General features: G+C 35.6%; 1 protein-coding gene across 7 annotated transcripts in view; it reads right to left on the bottom strand.

The window, feature by feature from the left end:
* LYPD6B (LY6/PLAUR domain containing 6B) overlaps nucleotides 1-24,325 on the bottom strand; it is a 219,601-nt gene that overhangs the window by 4,979 nt on the left and 190,297 nt on the right. For 6 of the 7 annotated variants that reach the window (XM_074302176.1, XM_074302177.1, XM_074302179.1 and 3 more), the window contains 2 exons: nucleotides 5,875-6,027; nucleotides 2,993-3,091 (listed from right to left, as the gene is read on the bottom strand). In XM_074302176.1, the coding sequence (XP_074158277.1) occupies nucleotides 2,993-3,091; nucleotides 5,875-5,989 (214 nt within the window). In that variant the 5' untranslated portion in view covers nucleotides 5,990-6,027. The remainder of the gene's footprint in view (nucleotides 1-2,992; nucleotides 3,092-5,874; nucleotides 6,028-24,325) is intronic. The other variant, XM_074302182.1, reaches the window with a different exon arrangement.

The following is a 24,325-nucleotide window of genomic DNA, read 5'->3' as shown; positions in this document are numbered from 1 at the left end:
AACAGCCTGTTAGCAAGGTAGAAATACAATCACTTTAAATTGTGTACCAATATAATATCATTATTTAACTAGTCCATTCATTGTGTGCTTATTCTAATTTTCCTGTATTATTCTTTTGATCATTCTCCTTCAATGGACTTTTTCTTTTTCTTCCTCTCAGGCAGCTCTTATTTCTCTCTCCCTGTTTTTCTTCATATTTATTTACTTTGTTTTGGATTTTTTCTACCCAGAATCCTCCTTTCAGATGTGAGCTTTCCCTCTTTCAGAGGCTCTCTCTTTTAAAGCATTCTCTAGGGCACCCAAGATACTTCCTCCAGCTAGAGATACCAAGAGGGCAAAGACAGAACCAATGGATGAATATCACTGCAACATGTCTAGATATCCCTTATTTTGAAGGGATCTAAATAAAGTTCAAATATATCTAAGATTTTTAAAGTCACTATTTCCAAAGGGAGATCAACCTAATGAAACAACTAATCATTTCCTCATATGCAAAAAAATACTTGAAAACTGATAATAATGCATGCTTATACAAAATTATATACATACTAAAACCAGCTAATAATTCCTAGTCAAAGCTGACTTAAATGAAACAATAAATATTCAAGTTACATCGTTCCTTATTACCAAAATACAAAAACTAGAAAAGCACTAAAAGATAATAATACTATATAAGATATAGTAATGACAAAGAACCCAATAGCTAAGGAACTATTTTACTAAATATAAAAGTCAAAAAATTATTTCATTAATGATAAGTTTAGATTATTAGTATCATTGGGGCCTGGATGAATATATAGTTATTCAATGTTTCCATCCACACCAATTCCATAAACACCCAAGTTTCATAACATTAGCATTACCAACCAAAATGAAAGCCAGTTTCTCTTTAAACACACACACACACACACACACACACACACACAAAACAGAGGAGAACATATTGAATGGAGGATGCCATTTTAAACTTTAGAAATAGCAAAAAACATCCCAATTTAAAATGACTTCACTTAATAAATGACAAAATGGATTAAAGATTTGCAGATCAAGCAAGAAGTAATTTCTGAATCAGCACCCCAAAGGTGAAAAAAAAAGTCAATGAGGAAAATGAATTTGAGGATAGACATTCATGTCCCTTCTTTCCTACTTCCCTAAAGCATGTTCAAGGTTAAGAGGGGCAATCTAAAATGCATTGCTCAAAAAATGACATTCATCCATGGATCAGAAAGGATTAAAGGAATTTATTAAAGGAAACAAACAGTAGTGGAAATCTTAGTTTCAAAGTTGGTTGAAATATAAATAAAACCTTAGGTATATTAAAGACTATATTTAAGGTCTTCCTCTCCCTTATTGATTCTTTTGTGATGGCAAAGTAGGTCATTTTTTATCTCAGTTCTTACTTAACTTTAACTATTGAATAGGTATTGCCTCAGAGACCTGGAAAAGACTTTAGCTTAAAAAGGCTAAGGTCTGCCAGTGCATCCTGGGCCATCACCAGTCATCCTGAACTATGTCTTGCCACCAGACTCAGACGACTCTGAAAGAGAGAGACCAATGACTTTGCACAGCTCCACCTCTTAAATCCAATTCACTTGCAAGTCAAGACATCTCCCTACTGATGTCATCAGTCCTCTTTGAGAACAATGGATGAATAACAACAAAGAAAAATGGGGACACTGGCTTCAAAACAAGATGTCATAATAAAGCGATATAAAATTTTAAAATTGATTCAAGATAAATTATTGTTAGCATAACCAACATTTTTTCCCATTTCACTGGTACTTGAGCTACAATTTGTGGCAGGAGCAGTATTTCTCAGGGCTCTGCCACGTATGCCAGACTAACTTTTCCTAAAATCTTATTTATCCTGATAGGTTGGATACCAGAAAGTCAGTGTACAAGGAATCTTCCCCTAGGCATCTGACAACCAGCTATCATAGACAACACAGTGGCAGGAAAGCTGTGATAGCAGAACCAATGATGTCTGCTTGCTAGCTGTACTTGCCTTGCTCTGAATAAAATTACCTATGCTTTAGCTAAGTATATTTCTTTCCATAAGTATACCTTTTCTGAATGGAAATGCTATTTGTGAAACCAGAAGAAAATATGCTGTGAGGTGCTGAAGCCAATAAAAGAAAAAAATTTATTTTCCTAATTCCTTGAATATATTTTGCCACATTCTCTAGTTTTGGAAGCCCCAAAACAATTAATTAATCCTGTATTCTATGCATTTTAATCATAAAATTTTATTCCTAAAAAATTAGAACCATATTCCTCACTTGCTCAAGAAGCTCTCTTGGCTCCTTATTGCCTCTAGGATAAAACAGAAACTCCTCTGCTTCGTATAAAATCCTTCCTATTTGGCTTCAGTCTCCCTTTTCAGGATTATCTCATACTTTTGTTACTGCTATTTAGTCCTTTTTAGGACATTTCCTATTCTTCATGACCCCATTTGATATTTTCTTGGCAAAGAATCTGAAGTGGTTTGCCACTTCATTCTCCACTTTACAGATGAGGAAACAGAGGCAAACAGACTTAAGTGACTTGGTCAGGGTCATACAACTAAAATATGTCTCAGACTATTTGAGATCAGGTCTTCCTGACTCCAGGCCTGACATTCTACCAGTTGTGCTACTTTACTGCCCTAAAAGGTAGAGAAATCCTTATAATTTACTTAGGTAGCAGACATATCTGGTATAACAGAATCAGCACCAAGAATATATGATATAGGTTATCAGTTTTGTATGTGTTTTTCTCTAACATGTACCCCTTAGTAAATGTCTTTATTAAGGACATTAGCTGGAAACTGGGCCTAAGCCAGTTGGCAAGATCACAGGACACATTGTTCTAGTATGTCATACTTAGAGAACATCTATCAGTCTGTTGGTATGCTAATCCCATTAAGCTCAAAGTCTATACCGTGGATGAGTCAAGAAAAATCTAAGTGAAATGAGATCATCAAAGGGTATCTTCCAAAATCCAGCACACTTACTTTGTGGACACCATTTATCTTCTGCCCATCTGTTACAGTTATAATTATCTCCGGCATTTTCACAGGTAAAACATTTGAAGCTGTTTGGAAACGGTGTGGCTTTAAAGAAATTTGAAGAGTTAGATGTGGCTGAGAAAAAGAAAATATCTCAAGTATTAAACAAGATAGGAGGTTTCATTAGTTCATCATTAATCCCTTAATAAATGGACATTAAGAAACAAGACTGGCATCTCTTGCTATGAGCTATCAGGGCTATTTTCACTATTTATGATTGAGAAGTAACGTGATTAATACTCCAAGGCACTTATGAAAATCAGACTTATTGTTTTATAATCATAATAATATTTTTGTAGATAAGTTTGATAGTACATGATCTGACCAAATTAATATATTTTGACAAGATCTCATCCTAGCTGCTCTTATATATGCATTTTAAATAAAGTAATTCTACTTATTTGTGCTTATAGTAATGGCATTACACTTCGGCTAGGAATTTTATATGCTGCATTGTGTAACAGAGAGGCAGCATGGAAGAATAAATAAATCGCAAATCTTGTGGTCAGAAACACTTGGGTTCAAGTCCTGAATCTGACATAAGTCAACATCTCAACAAGCATTTATTAAGTGATTACTACAGACTAAGTGCCAGGCTGTGTGACTATGGCCCATTTACTTAATTTCCCTATGTGCATATAACTCTCTACATCTATAAATTGCAGGCTAGTTGCTGATCTCCTTCTCTTCCTTTGGAAGTAGTTTCACACATTAATAGGAGACTATAATGGGGTACAATGAAGCTTTGACATTGCTACAACAGGCTAAACTTTAGGATTTTTTTTAAACTTTCTTAATTAAAGCTAAAAAGAAAAATTTGTACTCAGAATTAGGGAAAAGCTTGAATCAGAATGGCTAGTCAAGAATCAGAGGCCAAAAATTCTACTTTGCTGGCTTTCATGTTTGAAGAAATTAACATAAGATATACTGGATTAAACACTCAGTCCCTTCTTTTGAATACTGAAGAAATGAGAGATTTAAGCATATTTCTATCTTATCTTAAACAACAGTAATAATAAGCCAGCATTTATGTAGTGCTTTAAAATTCACAAAGTGCTTTATAAATATTATCTCCTTTGATCTTCACAACAACCATGGAAGGCCGGTGTTACTACCATTATCACCATTTTGCAAATGAGAAAATTGAAGTAAATTAAGATTAAGTGACTTATCCAGGGTCACACAGCTAGTAAATGTTTACAAGGAGATTTAATATCAAGTCTTCCTGACTCCAGGTCCAGCATAAAGAACAGGGAGCATTGGCAAAGAACTAAAAAAGAAAAAGAAAAAAGAAAAAAACAGGCCCCAGTCCCCAAATCTTTGGATCCCTGGATGATAGCTACAGAACTCAAAAGAAGCTCAGAACTCATCAAAACCAATCCCTCCTTTTATGGATAAGAAAACTGCAGCTCTGGAAGCTAACAACTTGTGCAAGATCACACAAATAATGTCAGAGGTGGGATTTGAACCCTAGTCCTCTGAATCCAGAGGCACTGCTCTTTCTACCAGTCAGCTCCTTCTTCCATAAAAGACAGCTCTCTAGGTTTAAAAAAAAAGACCAAAGTTCAGAGGCAAAAAAAGGAAAACATCATATATAGATAAATTTTTAGTTTTGCTTAGATTTTAAAATGTGTCCAGCTTAATTTGCTAAAAATCTAAGTATTGCGAGAACCTGTACTTTTAGTATTTTGTGGCTTTTCCATCCTAGAATAAGCCTTTAGAGGAAAAGCAATACTTTGACATTGCTTTATATAATTAAGCTCCCAGGACACTGGAGTTATCACATTTTAAATTGGCCATTAATAACACTCCTGCTTTTATGTGTAGAGATGTGCACTTGCTGTCTTGCATGTCCTTAAGAAAAGAAATCAAAGTTAGGACAAAGGAAAGGGGTACAAAACATTCAGGCAGGAGATCAGGCAGCTCTCATTGGCCTCCCATGATGAAGAGGTTGTTTAGAATTCTCTTTTTCAATAAATACAACACCATGGATATGGATCTGAAGACTAAATTGCTCCATTCCAGTTCTGTCTTCTCCAATAGAACCCGAGTCCACAGCCCAGCTGTGATCAGACTTTGGTCTTTAAAGAAGCCAAAAGAAAGCATTCTGTTTGGTGAGTCATAATAAGACAAAATGCTTATGATTGGGTAAGGAAAACTGCACACAGGGATGCACACACACACACACACACACACACACACACACACAACTATTTCCCCCAGAACGAGCTCCATAAAGAGTTGTCATTTACTTATTTGGAAGCTGAATATTAATGGTGCTCTCTGTATCTATTGCTGGTGATGATTTGCTACAATATTAATGCAGATGTAGAAAATATAACCCTCCAAAATTCCCAAGTAGTTTTTCATTTTCAAAAATGCTAATCTGGCCATTTGGGGAAATTAGTATGATATCAATTATGCAGAAACTTTTGCAAGCTAGGATTTTTTTCCCTCGCTCTCTCTCACTCCTATACTTTATGAACCTCTATGTAAGACACTTCTGCAATGCAGAGGTCAATAAGAGCACTGCAATATTTCTCATTTAAACCATGGAGAAACAGGAGAATGAAAAGATGGGTTTTAAAGGGCAATGAAAATGAACAAGAAAGGGACTCCAAGACAGCCAAAGCACTCCAAAGTGCTAAGAAATTTAGATTATCTTTTTTTCTTGTGGCTGCTAAACCACAGAAGATGACGAATGCCTGTCTTAGTCAATGCAGGACCCAAATATCCCCAAAAAAAGGCAGATTTGTGATCTGCTCAAACATATGTCAAAGGGGTTCCCTGACAAGGCAGAAGCATCTGGATGGCAACCAGCTACTTACGATCAAGAGGAGGTCTCACGCTGTAGAAGTTGATGTTTTTGGCCAAAGCCCAGTTTTCAGAGAAGATGAAGATCTGAAGACAAGCTACGGCTAAACCAGGACCAAAGGGCAACATGCTGCCTTGATTCACTGAAAAACCCCAACTTCATAAACCTAGAAAGGAAAAAGAGAGTCTTATCAAATGGAGAATGCAAAAGCAAAATGGCAGAACTACATTAAGTATCTGTTTTACAGACCATTTATTCAGAAGTATCAAATATTTTCTTGCTAGAACCTAGGAAGATGCTGTGATCCATTTTGATCTGAGGAAAGCTAAGCAGTTACTGCCTTCTACTGGTGAGACTCAGATACCAGACTAAACCCTTGGTTACTGCACGGTGCACAATGCACTCTTGTTCACAAAGGAAAGCTAGTAGGTACATGCATGAAAATATCACATACAAGCACTGACCAAGGACATCACGCTTAATTACTGAGAAACTCATCAGCCTGTTAGGTTGAACATAACGCTAAGCCCTTCCCAGTCTCCTCAGCTGCTGATGTTTTCCCCTCAAAATGAGCTTGAATCTATTTTATGTCTACTTATACCTGTATGTGTCATCTTCACCTATCTATTGGGCCACAAGCTCTTTGAGGGTAAAGGATGTCTGTATTCAGCCTCAGATACTTACTGCTTGTGTGGCTCTGGGTAAGTCCCTTAACACTTTTTGCTTCAGTTCCTCATTTATAAAATGAACTGAAGAAGAAAATGGCAAACCAGTCCAGTATCTTTACCAAGAAAACCCAATGGCGTCATAAAGAAATGGATATGACTAAAATGAATAAAAAAAAATCCAACACCAATAATTCCTAGCATGTGACATATAATTGATGCTTAATAAATACTTGATACAAATGGTAGTGAGACTTAAGAGATGGAAGTGTGAGGATTAGTGTCCACAGTTAGGAGAAGGGGCTAAAATGGAAGCAATAGGGCAGCAAAGAAAAATGGCAAGTTATTTCACAATTTTTCCCAAGGGCTAACATTGTTCCAGAGACCAGAAGGGAAAACTAACATCCTCATTGAGATCTCAAAGAACACCCAAACCACCTCTTCTCCCTCCCTATTGAAAGCAGGGTCCAAAGGAAGACAGACCATAGCTCCAATCTCTCCATTAACTTGCTCAGGAGAGCCTATGTTGATACATTTCTAAGCTGAGTGTAAGGACATCCAAGCCTGGGTTGATATATGTGGATTGTAAGGAAATCCAAGCTTCACTGCACATGACAATCAATCATTCTACCTTGTTAAAAGAAGTGGGAGTACGGAAGCTCTAGATGAAGAGAGTATATGTAATGTTAGACTTGGAAAAGTGCCATTTCCTAGGGCTGAGATACCCGAGAGCTAAACTTGAACATCCCTGAGAGGCTGAAAGTGACTTCTTAGGAGTTGATGTGAAAAATCATGATTTCAAATCCCAGCACAACACATCATATAGCATCCATATCTCATTTCTTTTTTTTTTTTTGAAATAAATTTTCTTTTATATCAAGCTTATATCTGCTTCTCTGCAGCCTCACATAAATAGGAACACAATTAAAAAGAAAATGTCAATACATCACATTAAAGTTGCTAGGTTAGTAAATGTTTGAACACATTAGTTGAAATCTTTCAACACATGTGAAAAGTTAAATCAATAAGAAAATGTGATGGTTTGAATTTCACAGGATCATAAATCTAGAGATTGAAGGCCACCGAGAGAAAGGGAATCCAGGCACTGTGCTAAATTCTTTACAAATATGATCTCATTTATGTAATTCTCACAACAAGTCTTTGAGATGGCTGCTGTTATTATTTCACTTCAAAATTGAGGAACTAAAGCAAAAGGAAGTTAAGTCACAGGTCACAGAGCTATTAAGTTTCTAAGGTTGAATTTGAACTCATCTTTCTATCTCCAAGATCAGCTATACCACCACCCGAATCCTCACTAGTCAAAACCTCTCATTTTACTTTTTCAATTCAGGAACTAAGACCCATCAATCAAAAATCATTTGCCCAAGGTCAAAGAGGTAGTGAGTCACAGAAGAGATCTGAAGATAGAACTCCTGGTCCTCTGACTCCAGAGCTTGTGTTCTGTACCACACAGTGCCTCTGGACAAGCAGTCTTTCCATTCTCTTACTAGGTTACTATGGGATTTCAGACAAGCTTTATTACAGTAGAAAATGCTGTTTTCTAGATCCACAGTATTTAGAGGAGGAAAAGACCTTCCATCGACTCTTGCTAGTCTAGTGAAGCCTGTGGACCAGTTCTCAGAAGTCAAGTTGACAAGTATTTGTTAAGCAAATTACTATGCTCTAGGCATTTTAAAGAAAGAAATAGCAGTTATTATCCTCAAGGAGCTCACATCCTAATGGGAGAGACAATATGCAAACAACTATGTACAAATAAGGTAATGTCATAGGGAAGTAGCATTACAAGGGAATAGAAGAGGGTTTTTGTACAAAGATTCTATGCTACATGAAGGAATCCAGACAATCAAGAGGTGGACATGAGAAGGAAGGCCATCCCAGGCAGGGAAGGCCAAGTCTAGGGATGGAATAGTCTATGCAAGACACAGGAAAGGGGCTGTGTTGCTGGCTCTGAGTGTATGTGAACAAGAGAAAAGTGTAACTGGCAAGAGACCAGATTAAAAAAGGCTTTTAAGAGCCAGAGTATTTTACATTTGATCCTAAATGTGATAGGAAGCCCCTGGAGTATTCATGAAAAAGGGGGTGAGAAAGACTGAATCAAAGATTGCACCTAGATTGCAAGCCTGAGTAACTGGGAGGTCCATGATGTTCTCCATAGCAGCCGGCAGGTTAGACGGGAAGGATTAAAGGGGAAAATAATAAATTTAGTTTTGGACATGCTAGTTTAAAATATCTACAGCAGAGGTGCCAAACATATAGCCAAAGGGCTATATGTAGCCCACAATAATTTCAATTGTGGCCTGAACCAAATTATAGAAAATATTTGATAAAATAAATGAAAAGACAATAAAATATAGTTACATTTTAAAACTAAGTCAATATGTGGCCTGTTTCTATTTGAATTTGATATAGAGAAAAATATTTTTTGCTATTATATTAATAATCAATGATTAAATTGGGATGCAGGCTTTTCTCCTTTTATTTCCTCATTTTGAGGCCCAGTCCCAGTAAAAAAAAGTCAGTCTTTGAAAGACATGGCTGATTGATGAGATTGCTCTAACTCTCAGGTAACATGCTCCTTGATCTTGGAATCTTGGGCCTCACCCCACCCAAACAAAAAACCTTACTTCTGTTTAAAGTGTAAACAGAATCCAGCCTGGACTAGTTCTTGCCCCAAGGGGAGCAGTACTATCCTTGTACCCCTCTATTAGAATTTAGGGTGAAGAAAAAAACAACCATAGTGGTCTTGATGGTAATAGATCCCCTTTCCAGATTGCTGGAGGCAGTGGAGTCTCATGATCAAGCCAGCATTCTCAGTCCAAGTTTTCATTTATTAAACGTTCACCAATCAGGATTATTTTTCACTTGTTAGGGATGTTCTTTTTTACAAAAATATTTAAAATATTCAGTGAATCCATTGAGAGAGGTGTTTTTGGTTTTCTGAAACCACTGATCATCAATTTATCAATAATTAGTTCAATATAATAAATTGATTATTAATAATCCAGAAACTCTTTTTCTCAGGGTTTTTCATTCATCACTACACCATTGGTCTATAGTATATCCAATGTGAGATATCCAATAGACATTTGGAATCGTGAGAATAACGTTTCTAAAAACAAACAAATACATATAGCATTACAAAGGAAATTAATTAAACTGAAATTTTAATAATTTTTCCCCTCCAAGTTCCTTGAGCCACTGAAATCTATTCATAGATCCTTTGTGGTTTTGTGGGTCCCAGATTAAGAACCTTTAATCTAGTTCAATCCTGATAAAGAAATTTAAGGCTCATAGAGATTCAGAAACTTGCCTCATGTGATACAAGAACATTCTCAAGGTGTGACAAGGGAGACACTGACACAAGACAACCCAGGCTAGTAGTGTGCCCTCCTCAGAGAAGGTGTTATGCTCTATGAGCAAAGCAAAATTGAGTTAGCTCAGAAGAAACATGAGATGCACAAAGTTAAAAGAATTCACCCCAAATGTTCATAGGATATTTGTGTCCCACCTGAATATTCCAAACTGGTATTGGGCAGATCAGCCACAGTCGGACACAATATAATTCAACTCTAACATACTGATGTCATTTTGATCTTCTTCAGGAAGGAAGCACAAAAACCATCAATCAGGCCACATAAGCAGCAAAAGGTAGTTCTAGGACTAACTTCCATGTCCTCTTATTCCAAAGCTCGCTTTCTGTTATTTCAGCAAAGTACCAAACCAAGAAGGCAGTCTGATGTGGTGAAAAGTGCAGCAGACATAGAATGTAAGTTCCCAGATTCAAATTCTATCTTTGCCCCTTAACTGTGATCTGCTTGACTCGATCAAATACCCTATCATCTCTGGGTCTTGTTTTCCTCATTTATAAAATGAAGGGTTTGGATTAGAAGTCCTCCAAGATTTCCTAGAGAATGAAATTACCAAGATTATTTGAATCATGAGTTTAAGGCCAGTACAATATGGGATGTTTGTCTTAAGTATATGTTATACCTAGAATTGTTAGCTAATTACAGTATCAAGTCACCACAATTACTAAGAGATTTTTAAAATAAGCTTTTGTTGCTAAAAAAGAAGTATCATCTATAAAACCTGTAAAATGGGAAGGATAGATTGCATGATCTATCTTCAACTCTTCATCTGATTCCATCAAAACCTCCATCTAGACCAAGTGCAAACATACAAAGAAGCAAATAGATCATTCTATCCTTTAAAACTAAAAATTAACTAGTTGCTATGGGGAGAAAGTTTATTTTTACTAGAGATGTCTAGTCTTGATTTACCAAGACAGCATCTTTAGCTTTGGAGAATGTTAACTGAGCAACTCATTTATCATCATGCCTCATTCCTCCTCTTCTTAGTCCTTGTCAATTTATGATCTTGCTCCTCAATGCACAGACCTGATTTAGGGAGGGTCCATTATTTTACTTGCCACAATGAGAAAGCTTAGTGAAATTAAAGAATCATATTAATAACCCTGAAGTTGGATGAATTGTTATGGTATTTAAAAATTATTTTACATTTAGATTTGATTAGGAAAACTATATATTTACAAGCTAGCATTTATATAGCACTTCAAAGTTTGTATAGCCCTTTATATGGCTAATACATATGCAGATAAGCTAGAATTTGTATTTCTTCTACTTTGTGCTAGGTACCATGCTAAGCCCTTTACAAATATTATCTCATTTAATCCCCACAACAATTCTGGGTGGTGGTTTCTATTATTACTGCCACTTTACAGACAAGGAAACTGAGGTGGAGAGAAATGACTTGCTGTGTATCATTACATAGCAACTAACTTTGAAATGGGATTTAAATTTAGTTCTTCCTAATTCCAAACACAGTTCTATCTACTACACCAACTAGTCTTACTATATTTATAGGGCTGTCCTGAGAAGTCTTTTCCATAGGACAAGAAAGTGAGATGAGGTTGTCATGATTTAGTCCCTCTGATAATTCTTTTGAGATTGAATTACACTAAATCAAATTTTGTACTAGAAAAAGCAACTTAAAGTATATTCTAGTAAAGTATTACTCAGAAGACTTCAGTGAAATATCATTCAGAAACAAAAGCCTTTTTGCACACATGGGACTATGTACAAAGAGTTATGAACTCTCTCCTGATCCCACCTTCTTCAAACCTTACATTTTTTAAGATTTTCTTCACAAACCTCAGGGAAAAAAGCTCTCCAATTTTCCAAGTACCTTCACATAATCTCATTTAATCCTTATATTAACCTTACAAATTAAGGCAGAATAGATAGCTTTAATTTTATTGTTATAGATCAAGAAACAGTAGCAAAAGGAGAGAATATGACTCTTTACTATCACCCATTTAAAAAGAAGCAGAACTAGCACTTATGATATGCCTTTTTTTTAGTCCTGGTTTAATCCTCTTTCTTCTAAAATTAATCCAAATCTCTAGCACTAACATTTTCTGGAGATTTTCTACATTATCTCAGTCATAACTAAATAAGTCATCTTTCATTTTTGCACATTATAAGAGTCACATCACTTTGTAAACTGTATTGTCTTTCTACCATATATTTTATAGCTCCTATGTGGCTGGAGTTGTATCATATATTGAGTGTTTGCCTCTCAGTCAAAAGTATTTCTTCCCAGATAGTTCTCTTACTATCAGTCAGGAATTAGGATCAGACAACACTACCAGAAAGCCCAACCCTAACTGTCATCCATATAGTATCCCAGAATTGAAATATGACCAACAGCTTCTTCTCATATCTTTCTAGATAAGATGGTGTATTAGGGGCATGTAAAATAATACAGACAGCAGAACAGTTGCATGATCACTATCAGTATTTGACCTAACTTTTCCACCTTTTTTATTGATGAAAACATGAAAAGACAGACACAGAGAAAGGAAGGGATCAGTGATTTCATTAGTATATAGAACTCTTGAATTTGCAAATAAGTGATATGTAAGATGACAGAATAGAGATTCAAAAGTATTTCAATGGCACAAAAATGTAGGTTGAAACAAAAAAGATGAAATTGCTTTTGCCTTTAGATATTTTTTAATCACCACATAAGGTCACAGGATGAAATAGCCTTAAAAAAGCCTCTGAAAAAGCCTTAGATAGATAATAGAATTTTAGAGTTGGAAGATACTTAGAGCCTGTCTATGATATCTGAAGCATGGATTTCTTCTATAAGGTCTCTAACCAGTCATTTAGCCTCCATTTGAAGACTTCTAGAAACTGAAAACTCATTACTTCTAGAAATAACTTATTCCACTTTTGAAGAGATTTATGGCCTTACATGTGACAAGACTAAACATGGACCTGTGAATTTTCTGTTCACTGGTGAAATGACCTTCCTCTTCTTCCCTCCCACCCATTGAATCCTGTTCTTTCTTCAAGCATCACTTTCTATATAAAATCCTTCCAGCTCCCCTTAACTGTTAGTCTTTCTACTCAAATTATTTTTGTGTGTGTATACATTATATGTGTATGTACATATGTGTGTATGCATATGTATGCATTTATTCTTATAAACTTATGTGCATTTGCTGTATACCCAATTTGAACATAAACTCTTTTAAAGAAGAAATTATTATATTCATTGTATTTCTTTTCCACTGCCTAGCACAGTACCTGGAACACAAGAAGTGTTTAGTAAACATTGCTAATTGTTAAATTCCTATTTCTGCTTTGGAGACTAAGCAGAACCAAGTCTAATTCCACAAGATGGTCTTTGGAATACTTGAAGACAGCACTGCTGCCCTACTAAGTCCTCTTTTTTCTAGCCCAATAACCCTAATTCCTTCAATGGATTTGTTTTAAACATGATTTTGGTTTCCCTCACTAGGCTGGAAATGTTCCAGTTTGTCTACATGCTTCATTTACATGGCACCCAAAACTGAACACAATACTGAATAGGAAATCTGACTTGAGCAGAGTTCAGTTAGACCACTGACTTTCTCATCCTGAATACTGTCCTTATATAATACAACCTAAATTGACATGAACTTTTTTTGGCTTTTACATCCCAATATTGGTTTAATATTATATGTATAATCTATTAAGACCTCTAGTGCACTTTTTTCGACACAAACTGTAGATAAGTCATATTCTTAGCTTGTAGTTACACTATTTTTTAAATCAGGTACAGGATATTCTATCCATCTCTATCAAATTTTATCTGATGAAATATGGCCTATTATATTTGCCTGCTAAGCCTTTTGGAGATCCTTATTCTGGTGCCTACCATGTTAACTATCTCTCCTAGCTTTATATTATCCATAAATGTGATAAGCATAGCAATTATATCTTTACCTACATTAGCTGGAATCTTAAATGTACAATTATACTTATTTAATCAATACACGTTTATTGTATGCCAGGCACCGTGCAAAATACTAGGATATAAAAACTAAAAAAAAAACAAAACAAAACAAAAAAAAAAACCAAAATACCCAAACCAAAAACATAGTCTCCATTCTCCAGAAGCTTACAATGTAATAGGAGAAAACTACATACAAAAGGAAGCAGAAAATCAAAGAAAAATACCTGATGCTGGACCCTGGTCTAAAAATACTTAGAATAGAGATTGAAAAAAAAGAGACATCTGAACTGAACTCCCTTATTAAACACAAGTTTTTTAAGTTCATGGCCCCACCTTCCAAACTTAAGGGCAGAAGTTATTGATGAAGAAGAGCCCCAAAGCTGATGGGGCCTTGTAGGAACTTTTTCCAATAATGAACTTCCCAAGCCATGAGGGAGAAGTTAGTCAAAGAAGTCCCAAAATAGTACAATCAGGTGAGAAATAATAACATTTCTAAAAGTCTCCATCCAAATCACTAAGAAATATGAATAATGATATTTCCATGGGCTTATGAAACCATACGTTGTCAAAAAATGCACATTATTTATCATATTGTGAATGATGTCTTCATGAATGGAGTTAAGATGTTACTCATGATGAAGACTGAACTCAAGCCCCTAAGATGTGATTTTGTATAATGATTAAAATATCATCAAATGGATTACATGACTAGAATGTATTACAACTAGAAGTATGAAATAACTTTTTGCCTAAATCTGTGACTTCATAGATGTGGGGATCTCTCGGTGAGAAAACTACCTTTATCAATACATAACAGCAACCATTCTGAGATTTTTAATCTTAGTGAGTTGCATGGAAGAACCAAGAGTTTAAGCAATATATCTAGAACTCACACCTGACAGGTGTCAAAAATCAATTAATTCTTTCTTCCTCTTTGTGTGTGTACATGTATGTATATATGCACACACATACAAACATATATAACATGAACATTCTCTAGATAGTACAGAGGTAATACACATACATGTGTGTAAATATATGGCACACATACACACATATGTGTATATGTATGTGTGTATGTATATATTCTATGAGAATAGAAGAACTAGGAAGGTATCCTAACCAGAATAAGCAGACCCTAAGTAGACACTATTCTAATTCTGGACTTCAGCAATCAATAGGAGGCTTACAGAGAAAGATTTGGGAAATTAGTTCTATAAGGAAAGGGAAAGGGAAACCAGCCAATTTAGCCTTAAGAAAAGAAGGCTAAAGAGTGAATTAACAAGCATTGATTATATTATAATCATACTGAGACCAGTGACTCTCTCTCTTCTTGTTCTGTGCATTGAGTTTTTATTAACATTTATTTATTTTTAAGGAAAACTGCAGCAGGAAGATTTTGAATTGGTTTTATGGGATACATTTTAGCAGTGAGGGTTGTTAAGCACTTGAAAAGGCTTCCAAGGGATACTCTGGTTATACTTTTCAGCAAGTCTTTAAAAGAAAAAAAAAATAGATTTAGAATGTTTTAGCGTATATCTCCATGAATGAATGAGGATGACTTAAAGGATGTTTACAATCTGTCATAATAAATACTAGTGTCAACTTAAGGACCAAATGATAGCAGTCATTTCTAAAAATGTCTACCCGAGACATGTTCTTCTTAAAATGCAAATAATTTCTTCATCCAATCAGTATTTACAAAGTTCCTGGCACATAACATAACAGTACAGTGGGAAAGGCCATGGCTTGGGAGTCAGAAGCCTTGGTTTGGAGTCAGACATGACATTTACTAGCTGGGGGACTTTCAGCCAAATTACTTCACATCTCAGAGTTTCATTTTCCTCATCTACAAAATAATAACATTTGCACATCTACTTCACAGGGATGGTATAAAAAAAGCACTTTGTAAAGCTATAAAACCCAATATAAATGTGAGCTATTATTAGATACTATATTGTATGCAAATGTGGTCGAATTAGGCTGTATCAATAACAATCAGCTAGAGTGGAATCAGAAGGATGTAGTGCTGCCTCTTATAAATTATGTAGCCATAGGCAACATATCTCAACGTCAGTTGTCCCATCTGTGAAATGGGGACAGTATCAATAAATTCAAAGGGTTGTTTTGAGGCTCAAATGAGATAATGCTGCATTTAATATCATTACTACCATTAATAACACTGGGCTAGTGTTAATCTCACAATCATGTCTTTCAGAGACTGACTTTAACAAGTAAGTACTGGATCTTAAGGAGGAAATGAGGAGAAAAGCTTGGATCCCATTTTAATAAGTAGTTATTAATATAATGTTAAATGATATTTTCTCTCTTTCATGTCATAGCCTGGACTCAAGAATAGACTCACTGGAATGATTTTCTTATTCTATAAAAACCTATAATCCTTGATCCTATTTTAAGCTAAACTCCTCCTATCCCTACTCTATCTATGATTTCACCTATGTGAGAAGCTATTTGATATGGAAACTTAGTATGGAAATTCTTCTACAATTTCAAAGAGTTAGAGAGGGAGGGGAATGGAGGACAAAGAACTAAGAGCTTAAATAACCTCCCCATGATCCCACAATCAGTTTGTCACATCCAGGTCTTCTTGACTACAAAGTCAGCTACTAATGTATTAGGACATACTACTCTATGGAGGGGGGAGGAAGAAATCATAAGACTAGTTTTAAATATCTTCTTGTTACAGTGGATAGACAAGTGGTATTGCAGCCAAGAAGACCAGGTTTTAATTCCCCCTTTGGATACACACTGGGTTGTGTGGACTGGGGGCAAGTCACTTAAGTATTCAATGTTCTAGGCAACTCTCTAAAACTTGCTGAGATTGCAGGGAAGGAGCTGTTCTGACTTTGTAAAGGGAATCTGGGAGGATCCCTTTACCAATGAAACCAAGGGTTTGTTCCCTCTCCCCAGCTGATCCTCCCTTCAGTGATGACAAATAGCAGGTGCTTAATGTGCTTTTATTGAATTAAATCAGAAAGTATTAGAACACAGTACCATGAATTTCTTTCCAACTTTCTACTGATCAAACACTTGAACCTTTTGGAGAAGAAAGTGATTTCTTAGCACTCCGGAGGAAAAGAGAAGCCAAGAATCTCACAAGCAAATAAAAATCAAAGAAGTTCAGTTCTCTGTTAGGGAAATAAGTGTGAGGCTTTTGAAAGTGAATTAAGCCCCAACCAAAAATATGGATTTTTTTGATAAATGTTGTTGGTGTAAACACTTGAGTATACAAAGATCAATCTGTCAACAAGTATTTATGGTGTACCTGACACCAAGCTGCTAATAAATAATATACTTCACTACCACTGAATTGACAAACCTAATTTTTTTTCATATTTAGCCTCTGAAGCTGCTCAGTGTACTGTTCACTATCCTTACTTTACTTCATCAAGGTTATTACTTTTAATAACCAATCAAGGCACAAATATAATCAATTTATGAAGTTGAAATGTAGTCACTGTTGATTAAAGACCCACTATTCCATACTTGTGTGATTCATTATGCCAGTCCCAGAAAGAGACAAGAAATGAATTTTCTTTCCTCTTCTTTCATTTAGAAATATCAAGATTAAAAATGCATTTTAATATATAGCATTTGGGGTCTTTTTAATATGACAGTGTTTGCAGCTGGAGTTGTGAATGGGTCCAACCATTCTAGAGAACAATCTGGACCTATGGCCAAAAGCCTTTTTATAAAACTATGCATAGTCCTTTGTTAGGATTACCAGGTGAGAACTCAGGTTGTCTGGACAGTGACAAGGTGAGAATTCAGGTTGTCTGGAATTACAAGGTGAGAACTCAGGTTGACTTGACAGTTCTCTGGCTCAGACCTTTGGTTTGGGCCTTTAAAGGGAGTTTACACCTTAGGAATTCTAAGAGGAGCAAGTTCATTGGTTGGAGTACTTCTCCCCAGAAGCCCTTGCATTATCCCATGCCCATTCTCTGGGAGGATAAAAGAGGACAGCACTCCAGAGATAGGAGAAGTCTCTGCTTTAGACTAGGCTTGACACAGCTCTCTGCAGGAAGGGAAATCACTTCTCTGGACCAGAGTTGGCGGCAACTGTCTGGAGACAACGGTTCTCTACAGGAAGAAGAATCTGTCCGAGAGATTTGAGTTGACACAGCAGATCTCCTCCCAGAGAGCGATTGGCAGCTTCTGGAGACGACAGCACATTACAGTCTTTGACTTATAAGTATCATTACGAGGTTTATATCTCAAAAACAACAAAAGGGGAAAGATCTATATGTACAACATTTTTACAGTAGCTCTTTTTGGGGTAACAGAGAATTGGAAATTGAGGGGATGCCATTTATTAAAGAATGACTGAACAAGATGTAGCATATGATTGTGATGGGATCTTATTGCGCTGTAAGAAATGACAAGCAGGATGATTTCAGAATGATCTGGGGAGACTCATATGCACAAATGTAAAGTGAAGTAAGCAGACCCAGAATACTATATTATAACAGCAACATTGTAAGGATGATCGATTGTAAACAACAACAACAACGTAACTACTTTCTCAGCAATGTGATGATCCAAGACAATTCCAAAGTTCATGATAGAAAATGCTGACAACATCCAGGAAAACAAATAACTGTCTGTATAAAACACTATGCAAATAGAAGCATACTGTTTTCACTTTTATTTTTCACAGTATTTTCTTTCTCTAGGTTTTCCCTTTTGTTCTGAGTCTTCTTTCATAACATGACTAATGTGGAAATATGCTTTACATGATGGTACATGTATAACCTGTATCAGACTATTTGCTATCTTGGGGAGGGGCAAGGTAGGAAAAAATTTGGAAGTCAAAATTTTACAAAAATGAATATTAAAAACTATCTTTACATGTAATTGGGAAAATAAAATATTAGTAAGGAAAAAAAAGCCCTAGTTATTCTGATCAAGACAATGATCCAAAACAATTGCAAAGGACTCAATAAAAAATGTTACCCACCTCCAGAAAGAACTGATGAATTCTCAATAAAGATTGAAATATATTTTCCCTTTTCTTTTTATTTTTACAATACAACTAGCATGGAAATATGTTTTACATGATTTCACAAGTATAATTACATGTATAATTGATACATTGATTCCCCTCTCAATGGATAGAGGACAGTTGAATGGGAGAGAATTTGGAACTCAAAAGTTGTTAAAAATGAATGTTAAAAATAGGTAAACATATAATACACATACATATAAGTGCTGAAATAAAGGCTGTGGTGTCACATTTTTGATATTTAAAATTGACTTTAAAATACATCTTCCTATTACCCAACAATCTTCTGGATATTGGAGCAGTTTTTCCAACATAGCAGTTGTATATCTAATCCAAAGTTTTCAGGAAATAAATTCATTTGGGACTAACACAAAATCATGTTAAAACATGATGCTTCTGGAACACTGGACTGGCCCAGAAAACTAACTGTGCCTAACCAACTAGCAATCAGGTTGTCACTTCTGTTGCTCCAGGGAGAACATATTTAATTTTACTTTAGAATCGATGGTGTCCATTTTTGCTTTAAGACATAGAACCTTTAGTGTTCATTTTCCTTTCAGCTTTCTTTACTCTCTCTATTAATTTTACATAGTTAATTCCCATTGTTTCTGGAGCCCTGGCTTTTCAATTAAAAATACCAGAGAATTAAGATCAAATATAAGGAAATGTCTTAACATTTTAAGCAGATTTGAACCAATCTACCACGAGATGTGAAAGTATAGGATGAATGTCATTCTCCTTCAAAAGATTAGCATGCTAACTATATTCTTGCAAAGCCAAACAACCAGAAAGCAGATAGTTCAAGGAAATCTCTGGAAGTTGATAACCTTGTAAAGGCAACCCTTAATAAAAAATTCCAGCATTCTGCATGGATAACAAAATCACAGCACAATTATTTGGTCTACAAATCACAACTATTACCTCTTATAGCAGAAGGAAGTCCACATATATAAAGAAAGATATGCACACAACGACAGCTTGATATTCCCACAGGGAATTGAAAAATTATATATATATATATATATATATTAAATAGTATTTTAATTGCAGTATGAAACTCTACTTTTTAAATAGTTGTTTGAGCAGATTTCCCACAAAGTAAAGGGAAAATGCAGGTGCAGAGTTCAATTTCAAAAAGCAATTTAAAAGTTTAAAATGAGCTGTTTATCATTTCCTTCCTCCTGGGTTACATGAACTGGCCAACCATCATTAATTTTCATGATGCTCAAGTGTGTTTCTGAGTGTAGCTGTATTTGAAACACTTTACAGATAACAGAGTAAGGCTATGTCCTACCCGGAATAATTTTGAATCTTTGTAAAACACCAAGGGTATATGAGAGAATAAAATTTGAGCCTCATTATAGTATTTTTCCCGGGATAGACGGGGCAAAAAAAAGGAGTAATTCTATATCAAGAATATAGATTCATATCTTAAAATTCCTTTCTGTCTCTTTTCATCCATAGTATTCTATTTAACTTGAAATGTCCTTTATCCCCCTTTTAAACTGCCTTTTTTTTTTTTTTTTTTTTGAGATTTGGCTTATGTCTAACCTCTTTAATATATTTCCTGATTTTTTTCACTATACTGAATGCATCCATTAATTTATGTTACATAATGTCAACTGGGTCCTCACTGCAAAAAGGCAATTTTTTAATACCTCCCTAATTGATTCACCATCCCATTCATTAGAGTGATTTTTAAAACTTTTTTTCTCAATCTTGTGATTTGTGTTCATCTCAACTGTACCAGCTAAAAACCTTGATTCACAATTCACTGAAAAAATTGAGATCATTCACTAGGAACTACCTCTTCTCTCTTTTGAATCCTTCTGCTATTATCTCCTTCTTCATCCTATTTCACATTAAGAGATGGTCCTTCTTTTGCCAAAGCACATCTGTCTGTATCCAAGAGGATTCCATTCCATCTCATCTTCTCCAACAGATTGTCCCCTGTATCATCTCTACTTTCTCACAACTCTAATCTTTCCCCAGCTACTTATTACTTCCCTACTGCCTACAAACTACCCTTGTCCCCCTCCAGAGCAACGGTTCCTTCTATTGTTTATGTTTATTCTTTTATATTTATAAAGATCTACCTAGTACTCTCTTAGCCTTCTCACCCAGCCCTTAAATCTTCAATCTGGGAAAATGTTCCAGACAGCCTTATTTGCTGTATAGGCCTTTCATCTCAGCAGCTGTCACCACTCCTCCCTATTCCCCCACCTTGAATTCTGGTTTTTGTGCCCCTTTCTCACTCAAGGACACCTGAAAGGAAGAAAGAACCTAAGGAAAATCAATACTGGGTACCTATAAATCTCATCCACCTATTGTCTAAATACTGTGGTTGATGACCAATAAAAGCTTGCTGTTGATGATTTTGTATTACAAAATCTTCTGAGGGAAGTTTTTATATATACATAAAATGCTGGTGGAATAATGCTTTCAAAGGGCTGGTGTTTGAAACAAATCAGGCACCCCCTGTAGTGTTTCTTTGTTTGCTAAAATATATTTTGTCATTTTGAATTTGGGGAACACCAAACACAAATACTTTCTTACATAAATACTTTCTTACACAAAGAATAGACTATGAGGATTAGAGATGACTATCCCTCATATATAAGTTTGCTTTATTTTATATATAATTTAGCACATTAATTCCAGCTATCTCTGTATTTGTATTTCCTTCTTAACCTCCTTGATTTTTCTTGCATTTAAAAAAATACTACATTGACATTTTTTAAAAAATGCAACATGGATATTCTCTTCTGTCCCTGTTTTTCAACATTACCACTATTTCCTTTTTCCATTTCTCCTCAATTTTAAATAAAATCTCCCATATAATAAGTAAGCTTAATTAAGCAAAGAGAAGTAGAGGAGGAAGAGGAGAAGAAGAAAGAAGGAAGGAGGAAGGAGGAAAATGAAGAAGGGAAAAAAAGGAGGAAGTAACCAAGGAAGGAAGAAGGGAGAATGAGAGAAAGGGAAGGAGGAAAAAAAAGAAGGGAGGAAGAAAGGAAAGAAGGAAGGAGGGGAGAAAAAGGAAGGAGGGGAGAAAAGAAGGAAGAAAGGAAAGAGGAAGGGAAAAGTGAGGGAGGAACAGAAGGAAGGAAGGAAGGAAGGAAGGAAGGAAGGAAGGAAGGAAGGAAGGAAGGAAGGAAGGAAGGAAGGAAGGAAGGAAGGAAGGAAGGAAGGAAGGAAGGAAGGAAGGAAGGAAGGAAGGAAGGAAGGAAGAAAGGAAGGAAGGAAGGGAAGGAGGGAGGGAGGGAGGAAGGGAGGGAGGGAGGGAGGAAGGGAGGGAGGGAGGGAGGGAGGGAGGGAGGGAGGGAGGGAGGGAAAGAAAGAAGGAACTCTTTTGTACAATATGGATCTTTTTTCCTCTTTCTTTTTCTCTCTTCAGGGAATATCTCACTCATATGATTTTTGTTACTTCTGTTTAGTTGTTTAAGTGGTGTTTGATACTTCATGCCCCCATGTGGGGTTTTTCTTGGCAAAGATACTAGAGTGGTTTGCCCTTTTCTTCTCCAGCTCATTTTACAGAAGAAACTGAAATAGGATTAAGGCACTTAACCCACAGTCACACAGCTAGTAAATATCTGAGGCTGGATTAGAACTCATGAAAATGAGTCTTCCCAACTCCAAACCTGGCACCACTTAGCTACCCTTCCCACATAGTTAGAACATGTTTTCTAGCATGAATTCTCATAAACTATATAAACATCTCCAGCTATAGGACTTCTTTATTTCTTGGATTTTCCTCTATTTTAAACTCTATAATAATATACTATATATATATATATCATATCAATTATATGTTAATATGCTACACATAATATACTATATTAATTAAAATAATTTTGTATTGGTTCTGTATAAAATATCTGGACCTAACATATTATAATATATAATTATAACTATTATAATATATGGAAAGGAATGAAACTTAACCATTTCATTTAACTTGCTTTAAGTTAAAAATATGAGAATAATAATTAATGAAAAATAATTGACTTTCACTGGAAGTGTTCAGCAGAAAATTTAGGGCTATGGGAAAAGAGGATGAAGGAATTGGCATGGATCAATATTTGTTGGATAACTTGCAACTGCCAGACCAATTTATAGACAACTAAAGTTTATGTACAGCAATTTTTTACTACAGGATGCTAGGAACACAATGGATAGAGTGTGAAGGTACAACTTAAAAATACCAGAGTTTAAATCTGCCTCAGATATTTGCCAGCTGGGAAAAGTAATTTAATCTTTTATGCCTCAGTTTCCTCAAATGAATAATGAAGATAATATAGCACCTGTCTCCCATAGTTCTTATAAGGATCAAATGAGATAATATTTGTAAAGTACTTAGCATAGGTACTTAATAAATGCTTCCTTGCTCTCTCTCTCCCTTCCTGCCTCTTTCCTTCCTCTTTTCTTCTCTCCTTCCTTCTTTCCTTCCTTCCTTTCTTCCTCCCTCCTTCCTTTCTTCATTCCTTCCTTCCTTCCTTCTTTCCTTTTCTCCCTCCCTTCCTCCTTCCCCTCTTCCTTCTTACTGTTGTTATAGATTTCTTACTTAGATTTACAATTCAGTGCTATCCACCATAAAGAAAAGCAAAAGTCACCTTTAATACAGAAACAATATGGGAGCCATACTGCCCTGGCTCTGAGCAAATACAATTTCTATTTCTATTCACCTCAGAGGGAACTGGGTTTATGAATTTGGAGGCATCCCCAACTTTAGGTTATAAGGTCACTAATGAGTCCATTTACCACTATGACATACTTTTCATCTTCAAAGCACTTTCTGGGCTTAAATAATCTTCATCATATTTCTCTATAAATTGGAGATAATCACAATGATTATCTTTAATTTATGGAAGAGTAAAACTGGAGACAAAAAGGTTACAAACCATGCCAAAATTTTTTAAGGGGATCCACATAAGAGATGAAATTAAAACACAAGAGCTGTCTCAATGCCCGTTTTTTGGTTCGGACCATTTACCACACCTTGATCATACTATTTTCCCACCATCTGTGCCAATAGAAGAAAATAAGTCCACATTAGAATTTAAACCTAAAAATTTTAGTCCATACTAATGAGAACTAAAGTATTACTGTTTAGCACTTACAGAACACTTCAAACTTTTTTCCTCACAATAATTCCCAATCTTTAGTTACCTCACCCAGACTTTGTTCATTCAAAAGAGTAGCTTGTATGATTTTTACACCATTTTCTTCTTTATCCATCTCCAAATGAAGGTGAGGCATGTAGAATTCCCTTCTTGTGTCCTCAGTAGAACAAGTCAGTCTGAAGGTAGATTTAGAGTTTATGGCTGATGCCTGTCTGAGCGTGTAGGGTGCCCTGGGCAGCAATGAGGGTTCTCTCTGAATTTCCGCTATGAAACATGTCAACTTCTGCTTGGCAATCCTTTTATTCATTTCTTGTTGCTTCCCCAAGTACG

Source organism: Sminthopsis crassicaudata, chromosome 3 (assembly GCF_048593235.1).
Source record: "Sminthopsis crassicaudata isolate SCR6 chromosome 3, ASM4859323v1, whole genome shotgun sequence".
NCBI classification, from domain to species: domain Eukaryota; kingdom Metazoa; phylum Chordata; class Mammalia; order Dasyuromorphia; family Dasyuridae; genus Sminthopsis; species Sminthopsis crassicaudata.
This window is presented reverse-complemented; position numbering and strand designations above follow the sequence as displayed.